Here is a 21,928-nt window from a genome sequence, read left to right as displayed (position 1 = left end):
ATCGATTTTGGTGCTACTCCGCTCGTCGGGGTGGAATACAGAAATCGATTTTAAGAGCCCTTTATTTCGAAATAAATGGCTTCATTGTGTGGACGGGTGCAGGGTTAATTCGATTTAACGCTGCTAAATCCGATTTAAAGTCATAGTGTAGACCAGGCCTATGAGCAAGCTGACAGGGATGGGGAGTGGAGAAGACAGGAAGTGGGAGGAGCTCTGGTTTGACAGCCTACTCACTGACCTGAGTAGCCAGCGGGGCACACATGTGGACTGGGGTGAAGTAACTTGCTCCAGCCCCAGAGCAATGAGGAATCAGGAGAGGAGCTGTGAGTCTCTGACAGTTTGTTCTCTGGCCTGCTCCTGGGCTAGTGCAGCTGTGTGCTGCCCCTCACTTAGGGCAGGTTGTAAGGTTACAATCTAGCTTTATATAAAAAGGGAGCTGCTCCTCTTTGTCTTGCTTCCAGGGCAAAAGGTGTCACCTGGTCACACACCCCTCCTGGGTCTCAGGTTACGAAGGCACCACCATAGCATATGTACAGAGCACTGGGCAGCCTCACCTGCCCTGAAGGCCTCAGCAAAAATCACACATCCAACTCCCACCACCCAAGAATTGGTGCAGTAAACAGGGAAATGAAGGTACACACAGTTTTAGTATAGGACAGTAAGAGTCACATGCAATGTAACAAGATGAATAAAACCCCACTTTGTCACACCTGGGAAACCCCATCCAAGTCCTCATTCTCACACAGATCAAAGGAACCACCCTGGGTGTCCCTACGAATTCTTAAGTGTGGCCACAGAACTTTTGTTTTCTATCCTTACTGATCCCTGTCCTCAAAAGCCTCCCCAAGCCTTTACATTAGTCTAAAATAATACATTCATTAACAGAGCAAGCTCTAATTATCCCTCTCCCCCACCCCCCCACACACACCAAAAAAATTCCTACTCCGGAGCTCATGTTGAAATCAACGATGACTCAGCCTGCATTCTTTTCTAAGATCTTGCTTCCCTCACTCTTCTTCTCTAGTATATGAAACAGAGTGGGTTTTATAAAGTGCTGGTTATGTCATATTGACTTAGATACAGTGATTTCCCTGGAGCTATTCTGCTTTGCACCAGCCGAGGATCTGGCCCACAGTGTCGTATTCTTAAATTAACTAATGTTTAGATTACTATACAAACATTTGCAGGGTCCAGCCCAAATCTGATTAGGCTAATACCAAATCTACTATTTTCATTTGACAAGGCAAGAAAACTTTTTCAGTGACACAGTGAGGTTACTCTCCTGTATGTCCAACTACATGTATAACTACCAGCTAGTATAACTATCCCACTGTATATGCATTTATCAGCTCAACAGTTACTTATAGTTTTTACAATTATGTGAAAAATGTAAAGTAGGCGTGAGCTTACATTGCCTCTGATGACGTAGTTAGAGTCATTCATTATATCTCTAGCTAGGCCAAAGTCACATATTTTCACTACTTTTCCACAGGTCACTAATACATTCCTGGCAGCCAGGTCTCTGTGAATACACTGTAAAGAAAGAATGGATTAGGGCTGTGTATTGTTTTACAACAGATGGAAGTTGTTATTCATTGTTTTTGGCTTCATCTGCAAAATCTTGCACCTTTCCCTGCTCAAACAACTTTATCTGCATTAATGGAAAAGTGAAATAGCTTGGTTTTGCAATGCTAATATGTACAGTGGAAGCCAGGATGTCAGAACTAACGTCATAGTTACTAGTTGTTTATGGAAAAATATTACCTGTTTATTATGAGGAATGGGAGAAGACTGAGATTAGAGCGGTGAGTGGCTTATTTAATTCTCTCCCCAGCAACTATCATTTCAGAAGGGAAAAAAACAACAGCAGAAATACAGTTTGATTATACACTGGATAAACCTAAACCTTCAAAGGGCACCAGAATGCTAATACATAGCTTGAGCCACAGATGTTTTCTGTTTGACGGCTAGAGCCCACCCACCCCCCTCTTCACTTCTGCAAGCAGAAGGAACTGAAGCCTGTATATCTAGGCTGGGAGTGGGAGAGGGCACTGCGGTAAGGGGTGGGGGTTGGAAGTTAGCTATTCTCCACGGCATAATCCACTACTCCCCACAGACCCAATCTGTAGTAATGTGGATAGGTTCATTCTCTATGCTGTGGAGACACAGACACATCCTAAGGTTTGGTTTTATAGTCAGAAGTAATCAGGGAACCTCAAGCAACATGGCTTCTATATAAGTGGTTGGGCTGACATCTGCAAGGTGCCCTAGCAGCTGGGGAACAATGAGTAGGCTTAGGTCCTCAGCACAAAGGTCCTTGTTGCTCCAGCAGATCTCCCAGGATATCTGTATGGCTCACCAAGAACCCATGGGTTTAAGAAGCTGAACCTCTGACCCCTTCCACTAAGGCAAACTCTGCCCTGTGACAGAAGAATGAAGCATTTCCAATCTCCCTTAGAAAGGAGGACATAGCCCTTTAAACTCTACTTAATCTTATTGGAGATCGGTGGCCGATTAATGTACAGGCCTATGGGGCCCGTGCCCAGGGTCCCCAGCCTGAAAAATGGGCACCCCTGTGCCCCGCACCCTCACCCCACTCCCCGGCAAGAGTGCTGGGAGGGAGGGCTGAGGGGACTGCAGGCAGAAGTAGTGCGGAGGGGCCCCCACTTGCTCTGGTCCAGGGCCCCACAAAACAATAATCCGCCTCAGTCACATATGCATCAGACCTGGCTCACACACAGTCAAGCCTTAAGGCACAATCTAGGAGTATTTTATTTTGGTTATTTTAAAACCTGTAATAAAGATATGGTTTAAACCTGTCACTTCACAGTTTTCTATTTCAGATGGCCTGCTGCTAATTTGATCTATCTTTCTATTCTTTACACACTAAACATTGTTCACAGATTAAACATACCGATTTTGACTCAAGAAACTCCATTCCTTTGGCAACTTGATATGAGAAGCAGAGAAGATCTTCAAAAGTGAGCATATTGAAGTCCTCCTCTTCATACATCCTTCTATTGATATATTTAATTTCTTCTGTAAAACATAAGCAGACCTTGGGCTTGTGACTACCTGGAGACACTCGGGAAAGTGAAGATGAATTAACTGAAGGTGTGAAGCTGAAGTGCAGGACTTCAAGTGCACTAAACCTCTGGGTGGACACACTCATTCAGAAGTAAAGTAAAGCAAAGTTTCTGTAGCTTAATCCCTTTCTCCATTTATCTCAATAAATCATTACAATTGGCTTGTCTGATACAGTATCAAGAAGCATAATCAGTGCATTGTGCACTTATTCTTCTCACACAGATAATGGGAAGGCGTCAAGAGTAGATGTCTTCAAAGTCTAGTACCACTTTTATTGTTATTATTTCTATTACTGATAATAAATACATCAAATAATTGTAAGCAAAATCCTGAGATCCTTACTAAACATTGGCTTAGTCCTTATACTAGCAAATTCCTCTTGACTTCGATAAGAGCAGATCAAGAGCTAAGGCTTCAGTCAAAATTATAACTAAACTAATACACGTAAAATACAATTTGTGACTTTACTTTTATTGTTATTGGCAAAATTATGAGATCCTCTTTCTCTCTCTCTCTCTCATGCACATACGCACACACACACTTACACTTACAGAGGTGATACTGATGTGATAGCTGTGCAGCTTATATGATAAGATGCATTTTTCTTACATCTATAACCATCTTACCTGTTCTCTACCAACTAGTCCATCTCCGCTGGAACTATAGGCCTTGTCTATAGGAGAAGGCTGCACTCAATTAAATTAAGTAATTTTTTTAACCAATTTAGTTAAGCCATTGCAATACCCTGGGTGGACTCTCTTCTTTTGGTTAAAGTGTGGCTTACTTCTGATTAGTTTAAACTGATTCCTAATCAATTTAAAAATGAAATCAAATAAGAGTGGCAACCCAGTCTTTTGCAGCAGTTTATGTAAGTTTCCTGCAGAAAAGGACCTGGGGATTACAGTGGACGAGAAGCTGGATATAAGTCAGCAGTGTGCCCTTGTTGCCAAGAAGGCCAATGGCATATTGGGCTGTATTAGTAGGAGCATTGCCAGAAGATCGAGGGAAGTGATTATTCCCCTCTATTTGGCTCTGGTGAGGCCACACCTGGAGTACTGCGTCCAGTTTTGGTCCCCCCATGACAAGGGATGTGGACAAATTGGAGAGAGTCCAGCAGAGGGCAATGAAAACGATTAGGGGGCTGCGACACATGACTTACGAGGAGAAGCTGAGAGAACTGGGGTTATTTAGTCTGCAGAAGAGCAGAGTGAGGGGGGATTTGATACCAGCCTTCAACTACCTGAAAGGGGGTTCCAAAGAGGATGGAACTCAGTGGTAGCAGATGACAGAACAAGGAGCAATGGCATCAAGTTGCAGTGGGGGAGGTTTAGGTTGGATATTAGGAACACTATTTCACTAGGAGGGTGGTGAAACACTGGAATGGGTTACCTAGGGAGGTGGTGGAATCTTCATCCTTAGAGGTTTTTAAGGCCTGGCTTGACAAAGCCCTGGCTCGGATGATTTAGTTGGGGTTGGTCTTGCTTTGAGCAGGGGGTTGGACTAGATGACCTCCCGAGGTCCCTTCCAACCCTGATATTCTCTGATTCTATGATTCTAAGTCAGTTTTCACACCTTTTGTTAAACCCATGCAACTTTCTCACATTCATGAGGCCAAATTCCAATGTTCCAAATCTCTGAAATAGGCCTTTAAAAAAAATCAATCTGCCATCAAAATGTTTCCGTCTTTCCAACCATGTATGGAATTGCTGTTCCCACTCCAAAATAAATTAAAAATAAATAAATAAAAATATGTCCCTACATTTTTACTATAATCTAGGTCTATTGATTTCTCTCTATTTCTATACACATCTCTAATACAAACTAAGCAAATTTGTTTTTTACAATTGTTACTCAGAAGAAAATGCTTAATTTCTCACCTTCCTCCGAATATAATGTAATCCCGTTTGATCCAGAGGTCAAATCTGAGTCTTGCCTTAGTTGCATTCCTCCAAAGTCATCCATTCTACACAATGAAATATATGATCCATTTTTTAATGTTGTCCCCTGTCTGGAGTAGGGGGCATATTTAAAAAAGTTGCATATTTCAAATAAAATAATCATCTAAAATGTGAACTGCTTTGTAATGAAAAGGGCATCAGTTACTGCCATTACAACCTTTGGCACTGAATTATTACTTATTATACATCTAGCAGGACCCTTTAAAATGCCAAAATCCACAGAAGGGGTTTCATGATGCTTGCAGTGCAATCAGAAGAACTGCAGCAAAAATAGGACTATTTTTTAGCCAATTCCCGGTGGGTTTCCAAAGATTGGAGTGTGATGAGCCTAGAATTCACTGGTGTTCTTTGTTCACGGACACTCCTCACTTCACTCCTTAAGCTAGATTTGTTTATTTACATACTGGCCCCAATCCTCAGCTCTTCAAAGGAATTACGCCAATTTACAGCAGTTTTCTTTGCAAAGAGTTCCAGGACACGTGCTTGCAGGGAGTTGTATCAGTGCAAGTGCTTGACTGATAATAGGTTACTTATAGTTCAAACTGTTACTGAACATTTTACCTGGAGTTTCGATCCAAATGGAAATTGTGGTAAAAGCTGAAATTGTGCTGTTTGAAGATATCTGTCCACGTCCGGTGAAATATTTCTCTTTTGTTCCTTAAGTAGTTCAGCAGGTCACCATAGCAACAGTATTCAAAAATCAAGTAAACTGGTCCTGAGATAGTTTATGGAATGAATATCTATTACTGTCCGGGTACTGGATGTACTGAAGCAATCTTTCTGGGGGGAAGGAGCGCCTCCCTGGTGAAGCCGTAATGAACCCTCATTTTCTCCCAATGTATGGTCTATATTAAATGCCTGAACCTTATACAATTTCCATATAAATAAAGTTGAGATAGAGTCCAACTGCTTTTGGGAAATGACATAATGGCTTTTGGGGGGATGGCAAAGAACGTGGTTTTCCCCTAAAGCCCAGACCCCTTCCTCTGAGAGTGTGAGAGACTTCCTGGGACTTTGGACAAATACACTACTCCCTCAAACTGCTTGCTGGAGAGAAAAGCCCTTCTAAATCGGCAGCTTTTCATATTGCTTTACCCACATGCTGTCATTACGTTTGGGACCCTGCTTAACAGTATTTTTTGTTATGACAAACTGAGTTACTGTTAAGTATCAGGGGGTAGCCGTGTTAGTCTGTATCTACAAAAACAACAAGGAGTCTGGTGGCACCTTAAAGACTAACAGATTTATTTGGGCATAAGCTTTCGTGGGTAAAAACCTCACTTCTTCGGATGCATCCGAAGAAGTGAGGTTTTTACCCACGAAAGCTTATGCCCAAATAAATCTGTTAGTCTTTAAGGTGCCACCAGACTCCTTGTTGTTTTTGAGTTACTGTTGTTTGATTTAAGCCACTTTCATTCATAGTGTTTTATTATTTTGTCCGTACACTCTAGCAATCAACTCTGTTCTAAGATAATCTAGAATGAAGGTGCCGACATATGTGGGCATACTCATTGGTGGGGCATTTTGAGTATATTTACACAGCACTTGGGAGCAAGCCTCTTGACCTGGGCTGACAGACTTGGGCTTGCTCTAAAAATAACTGTGTAGACAGCACTTTGAAGTTGCAGCTCGGGCTGGAGCTCCGGCTCTGAATCCCCCTTATCCTCCCAGGCTTAGTCGCGAAGCTAGTCGCAATGATCTATTTAACTTCCCTCCTTTTCTTTTCATGACAGAATTATTGTTCTTATGAGCTGGGGAAATTAGATTTCATTGTTATTATTATTTCTGCCTTAAAATAATACCCATGACTCAAATCTTCCCTATTTTTTAGAGTGATGGATGTAACAAATCAATTACAAATACAAACGCCAGGTCCTGTTCACACTATATAGCTTCCTTATCCTCTCTCTGTTCACTAGTACGACTACATTACTTAAATTGTAAGCTATCTGGGGGCAGGGCTCATCTTTTTATTCTGTGTTTGTACAACAGCTAGCACAATGGGGTCCTGGTCAATGACTGGAGCTCTTGGGCACAATACAAACAATAAATAACAACAGTAATCCACAATCTTTCCCCTCTTATTTTTTCCCCACCCTCACTCTATTCTTCTGTTCACTCCCCTCTTTACTTTTCCTTTCTCTTCCCTTCTCTGCTTCACTCACTCCTCATCCTTCATTCCACTCTCTTATTTTCATTTAATTTGTTAACCCATCTCCACTTCCTTTCCTTTCCTATCAATCCGTCAGGCTACCCAGTCTTCTTTGCCCCTTAGCATTGGTCTTCAAACAGTTTTTGTACCATTGTAACTATTTTGGTGATTTTCTACTGCAAAAAATAAATAGGTACAACCCCCAGTGTGGACACAGTTATATTGATATAAAGGTGCCTTATGCCAGTATTCCTTATTCCCCTTTCCTCACAGGAATTAACTGTTCCAGTATAAACACATTCATCCCAGTATAACTGCATCCACAGTAGGTGTGCTGTGCTATTTTAATTCTACCAACGATACCAGTATAGTTAAAGTAGTACCATTTTTCTGTGCAGACAAGCCCTTAGTTTCTCTTTTGTTTTACCCTCACTTTATTTTCTGCATCTGGGCCACTGCATAGCACAACATTGGAAAAACAAACAAATCATGGGATTTGGGATTTATCAGGATTCACAGATGTTTCATATTGCTGCTAATGGCCAATTTTTGAGGTATTTGTATTCCATTCATAAGTCTTCTTTACGTTGATTTAGGTTAGTATATTTCAATGTGGTGTTTATTACCTGATGTGGTGCAAGCCCCTAATAGATTCACAATGTTTTCATGGCTTCCAATATGAGTCATCATTTTGAGCTCTGACATTAGAGCATCTTCTTCAGAAGGGTCAGATTTTTCTGTAAATACAACAGCCGCACAAACTTAGAAAAATATTTACAGGCTAGAGTTTGAAACCTAAAAAGTTTAGGTTCTGTGTGGCATACAAAGCTTTCCTTTTACATTAATCCCATTGATATAAAGCTATGACTGTGTAGAAAATTGTTCTAAAGAGTAATACTTTAAGATAAATAGATATTCTATCTGCTATATATCACAGCTGGAACTCTCTCTCTCTCTCTCTCTCTCTCTCTCTCATTGTGTGTTTGTGTTCCAGCTACAAGCTTTGTGAGATGATTTCGTGGTCTGGAAAAACAGATATTATGAAAGTGACAAAATAAAGAACGGTTGGCAGATTCTGACAAGTAGCCAGAATTTGCTTTAAATATGAGACAGGGAGACAGATATAGAACCAAATTCCTTTTTAAGTTTATATTGCTATAAAATTGAAACGTGTTCAGTAGGGCTACTTTGGATTTAAACAGTTGTAACTGTGAGCAGAATTTGGCCCATAATTTTTCCCTATTGTCTCTCCTGATTCAAAACTGGATCATGCAATTTTGAGGGAAACCATAGCTTACAACTTAAAATGACATGGAATTGTCTCAGTCACAATATAGAGAAGCAGTACAACTACTGACTCATAACTTATTTCTCATTTACGCAATTCCCTGCATTTTGATTGGATAAGGGAGTCTATGTCTATGATTTCTCATCCACATAAAGTATACAAATAATTGTATTCCAATTGGCTAATAAAGGCCGTTAGCCAATTAGTGTACAATCATTTCAATAATGACTTTATACCTGTTTTTCAATAAATGTAGAATCATTATGCAAACTGACCTCATCTAACTCTAGATAATAAATAAAATTTACTTTATTAATTTAATTACTCTTAGTTAGAGAGAGAGGAACTAATAACTCCTCATTATGCAAGAGAGGGGAAGTATTGGATGGTAAGAAACTGAGGCAGTCATGTCTGTTCTGAAGGCAGTAGTCCATGGAGATGAGGGACCCATAGTAGCCAATCAGAGAGTAAGGGTGAGAAAATGGAAAGTATATTTCAGTGTAACAACAAAATGAAGGTGTTTTCTGTTCACTCAGTAAAAATGATACCTGTGCTAATAAACATCTCCTTTGCATCAGAGTTCATTTAGCCCAAAATAATGTCATTTTACCTCATGAACAGGAAGCACTCTCTCTATATCAATCAAATATAGAAAGAACTTTAAAAAAGTTACTAGAGCTAAAACTTTGCCCCACCACAGCATGAAGGGGGCCAAATTGCATGGCAGAGCTGGTTTCTCCAATGGGAGAGCCTTTCTAGAATTCGGAGGTGGGAAACCCTCTTAGGAATGGCCCTGTGAGAAGCCCTCTCAGGGCTGACACTACATGACTGTTAAGCCCTGCCTTCTCTTCTGGATGGAGTCCATATTTCCACCTCTGAATACCATATATGGCAGTTGGGGTACTGGGTGACCATATCACAGGAGGCAGGACCTCACCACATCCCAATGGTTTGATGGGGCAAGTTCTTTCCAGCTGTGGAAAAGCTGAGAAACTAAATGGCCTGCAGAGCAGGGAAGACAAGACCCAGCTGGGTAATGTGGACTAAGACAGCATCCGTGAGTAGCAGGTCCACAACAGAGCTGTTAGCTAGGCTCCCTCCAGATCCCTGTACCCAAGTCACCAGAGCTGGTCAGCCACACTGGGAAGAGAAGGATGTATCCCATGAAAGGATGCTGTAGCAAATATGCAACCTTTGCCATGTGGGAGGCCCAGGAGTCCTTCCCTTGAGGGGGAATGCCTCCCAGTGCCCCCCAGGAGTGGCAGAGTTCTATCCTTTCCCATACTATTGGTTGTGCCTTAGAGACACACTCTAGAATTTAGTTAATACATGGAATAAACTACAAAATGCAGCAATAAGAATATGCAAAAGGAATAACTTTTAGAGCTAAGTAAGTATTAAAGTATAAAAGGACTGTGAGGTGCAATTGCTAAGGGAATTGATGTAGAGGGGCTTCTGGTGCTGTTTCTATCTTAAAACACAAACAATAAATCACTGCTTGTGAGAGCAGTATCTCTCTGTGATTTACTGTACCTTTTAGCATTTTGACTGCAACTTGGACTGAAACTCCTGTTTTACTAATTCCATAAGCTGTCGCATTCACCACTTTTCCAAAAGCACCAGAGCCAAGTGCCTGCCCTACAAGACAAAATGAGTTAAGGTGATTTCTAGTTTAGTGCAATGCAAACTAATATGATGACTCGATCGTTTACATAGCAGATTGCTCACCAAATTCCAGATTTTCTCTTGGAAACTCCCATTTGAGATCATATTCAAATTCACTGAAATCAATGTAGATGTACTCATTATCTGAAGGACCAACTATCTGTATCATTTGCATTTGGCTTTCATATCTAAATTGCTTCAGAAATGGAAAAATTGTATTAGTCCAACAGAGAAATAGATTTCCAACAGAGGGGAGTGGAGAGCATTCATTTAAGTTTTTTGCTTTTACCTTTTTGTATTTATGAAAAATAAATATAAGCAAAACAGCTATAAATGGAAGGCAAAATCCAATAGTTGCATAGAATGAAACATTATCTTGGAGGGAAAAAACAGCTCCTGTAATTCAAAAAGATACATGTTACTAAACAACAAATCAGAACTGGAATATAATGTTAGGTTACGAGGAACAGAGTCAAATCTGTCGTGTTTGTATTATCTCCACTATTTTCCATTCCCTTTTGGCCTGAGCCTGAGAATTGCTAATGGGAATTACAGGTGATCAACATCTCTCAGGTAGCCAGATCATGCCCTTCAAACCTCAGTACATGAGTAAGATCCTCTGTATGTGGATCGACCAACTCCCATATGAAGGAGGGTTCAGTTGCCTCTGGAGCAGAGGTGATCCAAGGTGCAAAGATTTATGCAGAGGGAGGGGCAGGGTCTGGGTGGCCCAGATTTGGGTGAGGGTGGAGCTGGGAGAATACACATTGTTCCCCCTTTACACCACAGAGCTTATCATGTTGGTGATGGGAAGATACCTTTAATGAGGCTCCAGGGACAGCTGCAGCCTGGGGAGTCCCTGGTAATGTAGCTATGCTGCCAGGTAGCAAAGGAAATGCTGGGGACATGGAGCCAGAGTGAAGGCAAAAGATCTCCACATAGATGCACCTGATCTGCTTTGGATCTCTGGTCGGCACCATGATCCATTCCGGATCATGGGACAGACTGACAGCCCAAAGTGGAATGAACAGAGAGGAACCCTAAGAGGATAGTCATAAATATTTCTTCCCCTTAGCCCCCTCTTGTTTATTCTACTGCAGGAAGACGTGTTTAATGGAAGTACAACCATTGACTTCAAATGTCTTTGGGTCAGGGCCTCAATTAGCACTGTAAATGAGTTGTATTCATAACAAAACAAGATGGGCAATACTTATAAACTGGGTAAGTCTGAAACTTATTTTCATTCAAAAAGTGAATGTTATATGACTCTTTAACCCCTTTGACATTATTGTTCAACCAGATGCCATTATGGCATGTTGCCCAGATCCCTGGGAATCTAAAGACAAACAGCCAAACAAATAAGAAGTCATTCCAAGGTTAACTGCATAACCCCTGCCTCAATGCAGATATAATATAAAGAGCCACCAGTTAACTGAGGACCAATTACACCAAACCTGCTTAGAGTATTGCTCTGCTATTGCCTAGTTAACACCATCATGCCAAAATGACCAGGTCTAACTTTTTCATCATACAGATAAATACATCCTTGCCCATTCAGAAAATTAACACCAGCATACAGTGTGTGCTATCCATACAGTTTACTCCAGTGTAAACTAATTATGTTTGACACATGCTTACATAAATTCATTGTTCATTAAATTCAAAATATTAGACATTAGACGACTGGATTCATAATACTTACATGTATTCTACACATGTTCTCATAGACATTCCAGCCTATGTACACCACTAATCAGTGCACATCACTACAAGGCTGGGTGTCAGAAAGACAAATTAAAATGACTCAGTAACTAATGGTATTAAAATCGGAATTCCCTGCCTTTTCCTTGTTATATTTTTATGATTTTAAGACACTCAAGGTGAAAGTGTGTGACCTTCTCTCACAAAAGCAGGCTGACTTTGCTACCTTCTACTCTTTTTTCTCTGTCTACTTCCTTTTTTACTATAGCTGCAACATGTCTTCTGAAGGTCAAAATTGAGCAACTTTAATATCCTTTATGACACTATATAGTGTGTAGGTGAAATGGTACCGGGTAATACCTATCACTTGTGGTCAATACGTTTACTGAATTAAGACAACATCTTGTCTCTTCAAGACAAAGGAAATCTTTATGTTCAAACTGAATAAATTAAATATTTGCCCTCTTCCTAAATAATACTGCATGTTATTTTCTGTAACTCAAATATTTTTCCTCATGCAATATCTATGGGCTGTAAATCTTTAGTCTCAGAGAAGACATCTGAACAGAACATGACCTGATAGCCACGTTGCTTCTTCTTTGTAATCAAACATAAAAGGAGGATCTCATATATTTCCATAAGCAAAAAGGGCTGCACATCAATTTGTAACTTAATTTCCAGGGTATAGCTTACTCATAGGAATAAAAAGCAGGCCTCTAGATTCACAGGGTGTGATTCTGCAGCTGACTTTAATGGAAGAGTAGTCTGCTTTGGCACTGCTAGATTTGGTCCCAAACACCATATCACTGAACTTAAGAAAAAGATCATGCCAGAAAAGACACACATTTTACCCACAATTCCACTCAGAGTCTGTGTGGAATCCTATATTTTAGTTGCAAAGAATATTCAAATGTGAACCAACAATACAGATGATAACATAGTTTTCTCTTTGTAGTCTTTAATTAACTTGAGATGGCCTGCACTGTCTCAAAAGCGGTACAGTACCTTGTTGGTTAATGAATCTCTTCGCACAGGATGAGCCAACAGAATTGTTTGCACAGCACTCAACAGAAAAGCCTATCACTGTATCCTGTATATCTAAAATGCTGCTGGAATGCCAGGACCCAAAAGTTTTCCTCTCATGTGTGTCATTCCAAATCCCTTCTGTGATTTCTTCTGTACAACTAAAAAGAAATGAGGTCCAGTTATGATTGTTACAACTTGCACAGGGTTTTGGGGAGGCCAAATCATGAGAGGTGGCTGATGTTTGTGCTAGAGAGGAGAGTATTGCTGGGCTTGATTTTCACTATATTATTATACATGATGATATATACATCTACATACATTATACATGTATACATTAGATAGATAGATAGATAGATAGATAGATAGATAGATAGATAGATAGATAGATAGATAGATAGATAGATAGATAAAGTCCAAAGCAGACTGCGAAGAGTACCAAAGTGATCTCACTAAACTGGGTGACTAGGCAACAAAATGGCTGATGAAATTCAATGTTGATCAATGCAAAGTAATGCACTTTGGAAAACATAATCCCAACTATACATACAAAATTATGGGGTATAAATTAGCTGTTACAACTCAAGAAAGAGATCTTGAACTCATTGTGGATAGTTCTTTGAAAACATCCACTCAATGTGCAGCAGCAGTCAAAAAAGCAAACAGAATGTTGGGAATCATTAGGAAAGGGATAGATAATAAGACAGAAAATATCATATTGCTGCTCTGTAAATCCATGGTATGCCCACATCTTGAATACTTGGTGCAGATCTGGTCGTCCGATCTCAAAAAAAGATATATTGGAATTGGAAAAGGTACAAAAAGGGCAACAAAAATGATTAGGGGTATGGAACCAGGGCCGGCTCCAGGCACCAGCCCACCAAGCTTGTGCTTGGGGCGGCACCTGGAGGGGGGCGGCGCAGCGCTCCGGCTCTGGCTCTGGCCGCCGGGGAGAGCAGAGCCCCGGCCAGGCACTCCGCCCTCCCCCCGGCGCTCTGGCCGCCCTCCCCCTGGCGCTCTGGCCGCCGGGGAGAGCGGAGCCCCGGCCGGGCACTCCGCCCTCCTCCCAGGGCTCTGGCCGCCCTCCCCCCCGGCGCCCTCCCCCCGGCCGCCGGGGAGAGCGGAGCCCTGGCCGGGGCTCACCGCCCCCCCTGGGCTCCGGCCGCCCTCCCCCCCCCCGCGCTGGAGGGGGTGGGGGGCGGCGGCCGGAGGCTTTTTTGCCTCGGGCGGCAAAAAAGCCAGAGCCGGCCCTGTATGGAACAACTTCCATATGAGGAGAGATTAATAAGACCAGGACTTTTCAGTTTGGAAAAGGACGACTAAGGGGGGATATGATAGAGGTCTATAAATTCATGACTGGTGTGGAGAAAGTAAATAAGGAAGTGTTAATTACTCCTTCTCATAACACAAGAACAAGGGGTCACCAAATGAAATTAACAGGCAACAGATTTAAAACAAACAAAAGGAAGTATTACTTCACACAAAGCACAGTCAACCTGTGGAACTCCTTGCCAGAGGATGTTGTGAAGGCCAAGACACTGACAGGGTTCAAAAAAGAACTAGATAAGTTCATGGAGGATAGGTCCATCAAGGGCTATTAGCCAGAATGGGCAGGAATGGTGTTCCTAGTCTCTGTTTGCCAGAAGTTGGGAATGAGCGACAGGAGATGGATCACTTGATGATTACCTGTTCTGTTCATTCCCTCTGGGGCACCTAGGGTGACCAGACAGCAAATGTAAAAAATCGGGACAGGGGGTGGGGGGTAATAGGAGCCTATATAAGAAAAAAACAAAAACAAAATTGGGACTGTCCCTATACAATCAGGACATCTGGTCATCCTAGGGGCACCTGGCATGGGCAACTGTCAGAAGACAGGATACTGGGCTAGATGGACCATTGGTCTGACCCAGTATGGTTGTTCTTAAGTTCTTATTATTATTGTGGGGGTTGGGAGGAGATGCTGGGTTTTCTTTTCATTAGATTTAATTTTTAATTTTGGTAAAGGCATCTAGAGCCAAGGATAGGTATTTTTTTGTATATTATGGTCATATCCTGAGCTGGTGCAAATCAGTATAACTCTGTTGCTTCCAGTGGATCTATGCACGTTTACGTCCGCTGAAGAGCTGGCCCTATGACTCTAAATAAATAAATTCAAGGGATATTATCCAGGTTCTGCTCCCAGCCTTCCATCTGGGTTTCACTTTGACTGTTTCTCCATCACTCTGCCCACTAATCCATTTCCGCTGGGGCTACTTCAAACCCTCCAGAGTTTTCAGAAGCTTCAAAATAGCTGCCATTTGAAAAGATTAACCTGCCATAAGAATGTTTATGTCTTTCCTCTAACGCATACAGTTTCCTCCTCAAAATTACACTTGATTAAGGCTTAGAATGGAAAACATTCAGTCCCAAATGAGAAGCAAAATTTAAGTCTAATATTTAGAAAGAGGAATTTTATACCAAAGGAAAGAGGAGATTGCCACATTTTAATGGGACACACAACACTTTTTCTAGACCTACATGTTCCCAAGACATTGGGTTTTAGAGTCTCAGCATTTTATATATGAAAAGCTACTTTAAGAAATATTTTAAATTTACCAGTTATATGTTTTCCTCTCCTTTTGATTTCTGTACAATTAGACTCATAGAAAGAAGTGGACTTGGATGCAAGGATAGAAAAAATATCATAATATTTAAAAACAACTTTCTAAAATATTTTAAATCTCATTCATAACATTCCATTAATATATTTGACCTGGTACCTTAATTTGAATGTAGGATTATTTTTGGAATGAGCTTTTTAGAATGAGTAAAGTAATGTCGACACAGTGCAAGAAACACCCTGGTACCTTGAAGTTTTAGGGCCTGATTCAATCTCCATTGCAGTAAATGGAATGACTCATTGACTTCCTTGAGCATTAGATCAGATCCTCAATGCACTTCCAGGTACTGAAATGGCTAGATAAACCAAAAGAATATCTTGACACTTTGATGTATTCCCTGGCAAATCCACTGGTCCTGATACTTTGATTCATTAGGACCACTAAATGCACCAAGGAAAGCTTATATGGAATCCAGTATTCATACTGGGACACTGTGCAATTAAATTAATGTCTAACTATTGCTCTAGACACAGCTGTGTTTATTTCAATATAAAGAGCTTCAGATACACATGCTTATGGGCCTGATGTTGCTTCTATTAAAGTCAAGGAAAAACTCTAATTTAGTCTGATTCATCCCTGTACCAGACTATTATTTTACATGTATCCCAAAGTTCATCTTACAGTATCCTAGTCACTGGCTAGTCTTTATTTAGCCAAAGAAACATCACAAATAAGAATATAGAAATAAAAAAAAAAGGGCAGAAAATGTCTTTATTTACTTAGAAGAATCGGGTCCTGGACATTTCCTCCAGGTCCAAGATGGTGCAGGGTAACTATCAGAGAAGCAAGAAATATCTTTTGATGTTGACTGTATTGTTACTTCAGGTTTCCCTGTAACAAACATATCACAAAAAAAGTTTGATATAATACTTTAGTCAATAATACAGTTATGTCTATAGGGTTACACAAAGAGATGCTGGAACAATTTGTATAGTGGGGGGTGCCGAGAGCCACTGAACCAAACTGTAAACCCTATATAATGGAAACCACTTCAAGCCAGGGAGTGCAGCAGCACCCCCAGCACCCCAAGTTCCAGCACCTATGGTTACACCACACCCAAAGTGATAAAAATCTACTTAGGTATTTATAAAGCATCCCATCATCAGGGGCCATGTTAATCTCCATAGCACCCCTGTGATAGGTAAGTACTGTTATTTCCTTTCTATGTATAATGGAATGGAGACAGGGAAGTGAAGTAATTGACCCAAGGTCTCACAGTGAATCAGTGGCAGAGCCAGGATTAAAACTCAGAACTTCCTGACTCCCAACCGCAAGACAATCATTCCTCCAAACTATGCTACACGTGAAAAGGCAAATTCTGATTGCCTAACTCTCACTGAAGAGCATTTCTTTTGTTGACAGTTAATGTAAAGCAATGACATGATATTACTAACATGTAGCAAAGCTAAGATTTTTTTCAACAAAAAATACTGGATGCAACACATAACACATGATAGTGCAGCACTAACAGGTACTAAATGTTCATGGGTTTGTGATGGTCAGCGCTTGTTGGAAGTATCACGGGGTAAGTCCCTTCTTAATGCAGAGAGGGGCGGGGTAGGGGAGCCCAGACCCTCCCACTCCACTGGGATCTGGCACCCAAGAGCACCTTAACACTGCCCTCCTTGGGCCACTTCCTACCCCTGACTCTATTGGCCAAGTTTTGCAGTCTGTAGCAAATAGGTAATGGAAAAATGGTACTAACTGCCCCTCCTGTCTGTCTGGGTGCAACCGGTAGGCACCCCTTTTCCAAGAATGGCTTTTGCAGCATCCCTTCTCAGGAGCTACCTGCCTTGTTAGTCCCCTTCTAAGCTGTCTGACTTTCTTTTAAGCTCCATCTCCATCTGGAGCATGCTCTGCAGGTGAGGCTGGGCGGGGTCATCTGGACCCAGAGTTGCTCTTTAACATCTTTAGTTCTAGGGGAGGGTTATACACCCCATCATAGGGTTCTGGGATGAATGTTGTGAACTCGTGAATGGCATAAAGAAGCCACAAGCAGGGTCTGGCAAGTTATACCTAATGAGTGAATTTTCTCATATCATTCTATCCCACTCTCATGGATTAAAACTATTTTGCCTTTTTGAAGTAATGTAACTGTATTTCAGTTGGTGCCTGCCCACTGTAGTTTTCTTAAGAAGTTTTCATTTTCTTGCTCTATTTTTGTCCACACTGTTGGTGGCACACTAGAGGTAGGAATTCTTTGTAAAAGGCTATTTCCTGATCATATTTGATGGCTGAGATTTCTTCAGTATTTTCTGCTAGGTTTTATAGGGCTTGGGGATTTCTAGTTAACAATCCAGTCACATAGGACCCAATTCTCCTCTCACATTGGTGTAAATCAGGAGTACTTCTATTGAAATCCGTGGAGCTCTATTGGTGCAAAACAGGTGAAGGTTACAGGTGTACAAGGCCTAGAGAGTGCTCAGTGAGAATGAAACAAGAAACTGTGAGGCTATGTCTACACTGCCCCGCAGATTGGACTACGGGGTGTGAATAGCAGTGTGTACCAAGGTGCTGCGCTCTAGGGTCCCTGTGTGGATGCTGTGGGTGCAAACTAAAAAGTTCCTAGTTCGCATTACCACAGTCCTCTTTAAACAGGATTACATTAATCAGAACTAGGAACCTTTTAGTTCACACCCGCAGCATCTACCTGGGGGAGTTACCAGGGCAGCACTTTGGCATGCCCTGCTATTCACACCCCTGTAGTCCAAACTGCGAGGCAGTGTCGACATATCAGAAGCACATGACAGCAGCTGCTATATGAGGAGTGTGAAAAAATTCTGACAGAAGCTTACATTATTTCCCCCCTCCTGCTTTTTTAAACCTTTCCCATTTTGATGACAACTATCATTGCAGTAATATTTTCAGGACAGGTATCTAGTTTTCAATATTTCACTGGGACTCAAACTATCTGAGGTAGGTCTACACTGCAGTCAGAGGTGTGCGTGCAGCTCAAGTAGGCCTACCCACGCTAGCTTTGATCTAGCTAGCCTGCTAAAAGTAGTAGTGAAGAGCTGGGGTCCCTGACACTGTGTCTTCATTGCTCTTTTTAGCTGTGCTGGCTAGCACAGGTATGCCTACCTGAGCTGTAATCACACCTCCAATTGCAATGTAGATGTACCCTTACTGTACTCCAAAATCTGCAATATGCAAGTCAAAAAAAATCTCCCAAATAGGTGGTAGAAAGAAAAACAGACTTGTATATGAGAGGCACAAATAAAAACACAGTTAGATGAGAGACGTTAGGAAACAGAAGACATTAGCAAGCAGCCTTACTATTGGTTAAATCTCAAAATTCCCACTTACCCAACCTTTTTTTCCCTCGTAAAAACAGTTTGCTTTTTTGTATTGTCTAATATATTTGACAACTAGTTATAGTTCACTCTTACTATCCGAAAAATTCCTGATCTACAAGGTGATAAATTGTTAATGGTTTTTTTTGGTAGGATGAAAGAGGGGTGGGAAAGAAATAACCTATTGGGTGAATTCCTGGTCCCATTGAAGTCAATGGCAAAAATTCCATTGATTGATTCCAAAGGGGTCAGGATTTCTCACCCATAGATTTAATCAAACCTGTGCATTTTTTTACTTACGTTTCACATACAACATCATTGTTTTATTCACATATGTATCATCATTTTCTGCATAGAATACGTATTCCCCTGACTGATACTTATGATCACAGAACCTTGAAGAAATGCTGTTGAGAAAAGGGGGGGAAATGCTTAAGCACATTTACAGATTACATGTAGTCAAGATTCAAATATTTTTTTTAAAAATCAAGTCATTAACAAAGAATCCAAAATAATTTTTTTCTGAATAAAGAAATGTAAAACCAGTCTCCAGACATAATTATATTCTCTATGTGCTGTAATGAAAGGAAATGGGAGTGATTCCCAAATCTGTTCATTTGATTGTTTTATTTTTGTCTGCATTGTTGTCAGATTTGAGAGGGAACTTTTGTTGGTTCATCAGTGTTAGAAGAGTACTTAAGGGAGATGCTCCTTGCATATAATTACTGCTGCTCTAGGGCAGTGGTTCTCAACCAGGGGTCTGGGGCCCCCTGGGGGGCCATGAGCAGGTTTCAGGGCCAGTATTAGGCTTGCTGGGGCCCAAGGCAGAAAGCCGAAGTCCCACTGCATGGGGGTGAAGCGTGGGGCCCTGGGGCCCGCCACCTGGGGCTGAAGCAGAAGCCTGAGCAACTTAGCTTCATGGTGCCCCCTGTGGCATGGAGCCCTGGGCAACTGCCCCGCTTGCTACCCCTTAACACCGGCCCTGGCTTTTAGATGCAGAAAACCAGTTATTGTGGCACAGGTGGGCCATGTAGTATTTAATAGCATGTTTGGGGGGCCTCAGAAAGAAAAAGGTTGAGAACCCCTGATCTAAGGTACAGATGTCCTGACTTAAGGGAATAAGGTTTTTTGGCTAGAAGAGTTTCAGTCAGTGAATAGGGGTAAAGAGGGCAGGCATCTGAGGAAAATCTATAAGTCAGAAGAGAAAAAACAGCCAGAATCAGCAGGTAGGTGTACAGGAGAAAGAAACAGTCAGCCCTGAAAAAGAAACCTAGAGATGGGGGGCGGGGGGAAACTAAGTAGCTTTTATTAGACAAGACACATAACACAGTTATGAAGCCAGCCTATCCATTTGTGGCTCTAAAGCAAGAAAATTCACACTAAAGAGAAGTGTCATTTTGCCTGCTGACTGAGGCCAAGATTTCCATTCATGATTATTGATTTTGAGTGCCTCAGTTGTAGAGTGCTCAACTGGGACACCTTCAAGACATTATAGGTGATAGAAAGATAGATGTCTAGGTGCTCAGCACTTTCTAAAAATCAAGCCCTCTTTAGAGTGTCTCCAGTTGGGCACCCAAACATTGATACATCAAGAATCGCTAGTCACGGGAAAGAAATAAGAAGAGCCTTTCAAGAGTCATTTCTTGGGTGTCTGCATGTAAGCACAAGAAAAGGTGAGAGAACAAGATGTACATGAGAGCATTTGCCTTCATGGAATTGATTCACCCATAGTAAGGAAGTGAAAAGCAGCAGTGTGCTAAGCACAGAGATATGGTCTGTTTTATAAAGAGAGAACAGAAAATAGAAAGTCTGAAAGAACCTGTTGTTGCTCTTAGCACTTAGAGGAACTAAAGATGGTGCCAAATTTTTTATAGCATGAAATTAAATGTTAAGGAGCAAAGTTCATAGTACAAATTTATTATAAAATGCAATAAGGAGGAACAAGTTGATAAGGATATAACAGAAATCAAAAAAGGAAATAAAATCAATAAAAAGGATATGAAAGGAGCAAAGTAGAAGTGATGGGAGATATGATTACTCAACCATAAACCGAAACATGCAAAGCTGAAAATAACAAATCAAACGGTGCTATAGAATGTGATTGCATATTTATTTTTAAATTTATTTACTTTTCTGTCCATTGAACCCATCTGCAAAATGGGTACAATAATAATACTTAACTACCTGCCTTCTTACAGGGCATTGTGTTGGCTGAAATCTGTACAGTGCTTTGAAAATCTAAAGCGCTAAATATGACTATCTGGGATGCTGTAAATGAAAACTTTTTAAAAACAACATTTAAACAAAACTTATTCCCTGGGTTTTATGCATGGAGCACCTGGGCAGCTATGTCCTGTAATTGATGCAGCTTGACTAGGACTCAGTTACAAGAATCTTGCCTGAAGTGACTACGGTGTGAACAAGCAAAGCCAAGCCTGCAATAGACAGAAAAGGGTGGGCTTTTCACAGAAGTTGGAGTTGGTGGTCACCACTCTGGAGTATGATAGCAACAGGGCCGGCTCCAGGCACCAGCTTAACAAGCAGGTGCTTGGGGCGTCCAAGGGAGAGGGGCGGCACCTGCGGCAATTCGGGGGCAGCAGGTCCCTCACTCCCTCTAGGAGCGAAGGACCTGCCGCTGAACTGCCGCCGCCAATCGCGGCTTTTTTTTTTTTTTTTCAATTGCCACCGCCGATCGCGATCGTGGCTTTTTTTTTTTTTTGCTTGGGGCGGCAGAAATGCTGGAGCCGGCCCTGGATAGCAACATGCATTTCCATACTGAAAAAGCAATCTAAAGCGACTTCTATATTCCTGAGATCAAGTGGTGACCCCACCCTCCTGTAAATCAGAATTACCTAAACCATCTCAGAGTTCCTCAAAATACTATTTTTGGCCCATCAGCATCACTTTACTCTTATCTGGGTTGAATCAACTGTCTGTCCTCCAAACACAACTGTCTGCCAGACAAATAGACAGCTAGGAGACAGTCTGCAATAGTTGGAAAGTAAATAAGCTGAGTATTATCAGCATGTAAGTGGTATCTCTGGGACAAGGATGAGTAAATGCTCATGACTACCTTTAGCAAGCTCATCTCCAGAAATGAT

General features: G+C 41.4%; 1 protein-coding gene across 1 annotated transcript in view; it reads right to left on the bottom strand.

Annotated features, from left to right (window-relative positions):
- FLT3 (fms related receptor tyrosine kinase 3) overlaps positions 1 to 21,928 on the bottom strand; it is a gene marked incomplete at its 5' end in the record, with an annotated part of 57,499 nt that overhangs the window by 9,988 nt on the left and 25,583 nt on the right. The window contains 11 exons of the mRNA XM_065413278.1: positions 1,411 to 1,533; positions 2,915 to 3,039; positions 4,965 to 5,050; positions 5,607 to 5,760; positions 7,824 to 7,934; positions 10,019 to 10,123; positions 10,214 to 10,346; positions 10,440 to 10,546; positions 12,857 to 13,035; positions 16,254 to 16,365; positions 19,128 to 19,234. Coding sequence (XP_065269350.1) covers positions 1,411 to 1,533; positions 2,915 to 3,039; positions 4,965 to 5,050; positions 5,607 to 5,760; positions 7,824 to 7,934; positions 10,019 to 10,123; positions 10,214 to 10,346; positions 10,440 to 10,546; positions 12,857 to 13,035; positions 16,254 to 16,365; positions 19,128 to 19,234 — 1,342 coding nt within the window. The remainder of the gene's footprint in view (positions 1 to 1,410; positions 1,534 to 2,914; positions 3,040 to 4,964; positions 5,051 to 5,606; positions 5,761 to 7,823; positions 7,935 to 10,018; positions 10,124 to 10,213; positions 10,347 to 10,439; positions 10,547 to 12,856; positions 13,036 to 16,253; positions 16,366 to 19,127; positions 19,235 to 21,928) is intronic.

Source organism: Emys orbicularis, chromosome 1 (genome assembly GCF_028017835.1).
Source record: "Emys orbicularis isolate rEmyOrb1 chromosome 1, rEmyOrb1.hap1, whole genome shotgun sequence".
Classification (NCBI taxonomy): domain Eukaryota; kingdom Metazoa; phylum Chordata; order Testudines; family Emydidae; genus Emys; species Emys orbicularis.
The sequence above is the reverse complement of the archived record's forward strand: the minus strand, read 5'-3'. Positions and strand labels throughout refer to the sequence as shown.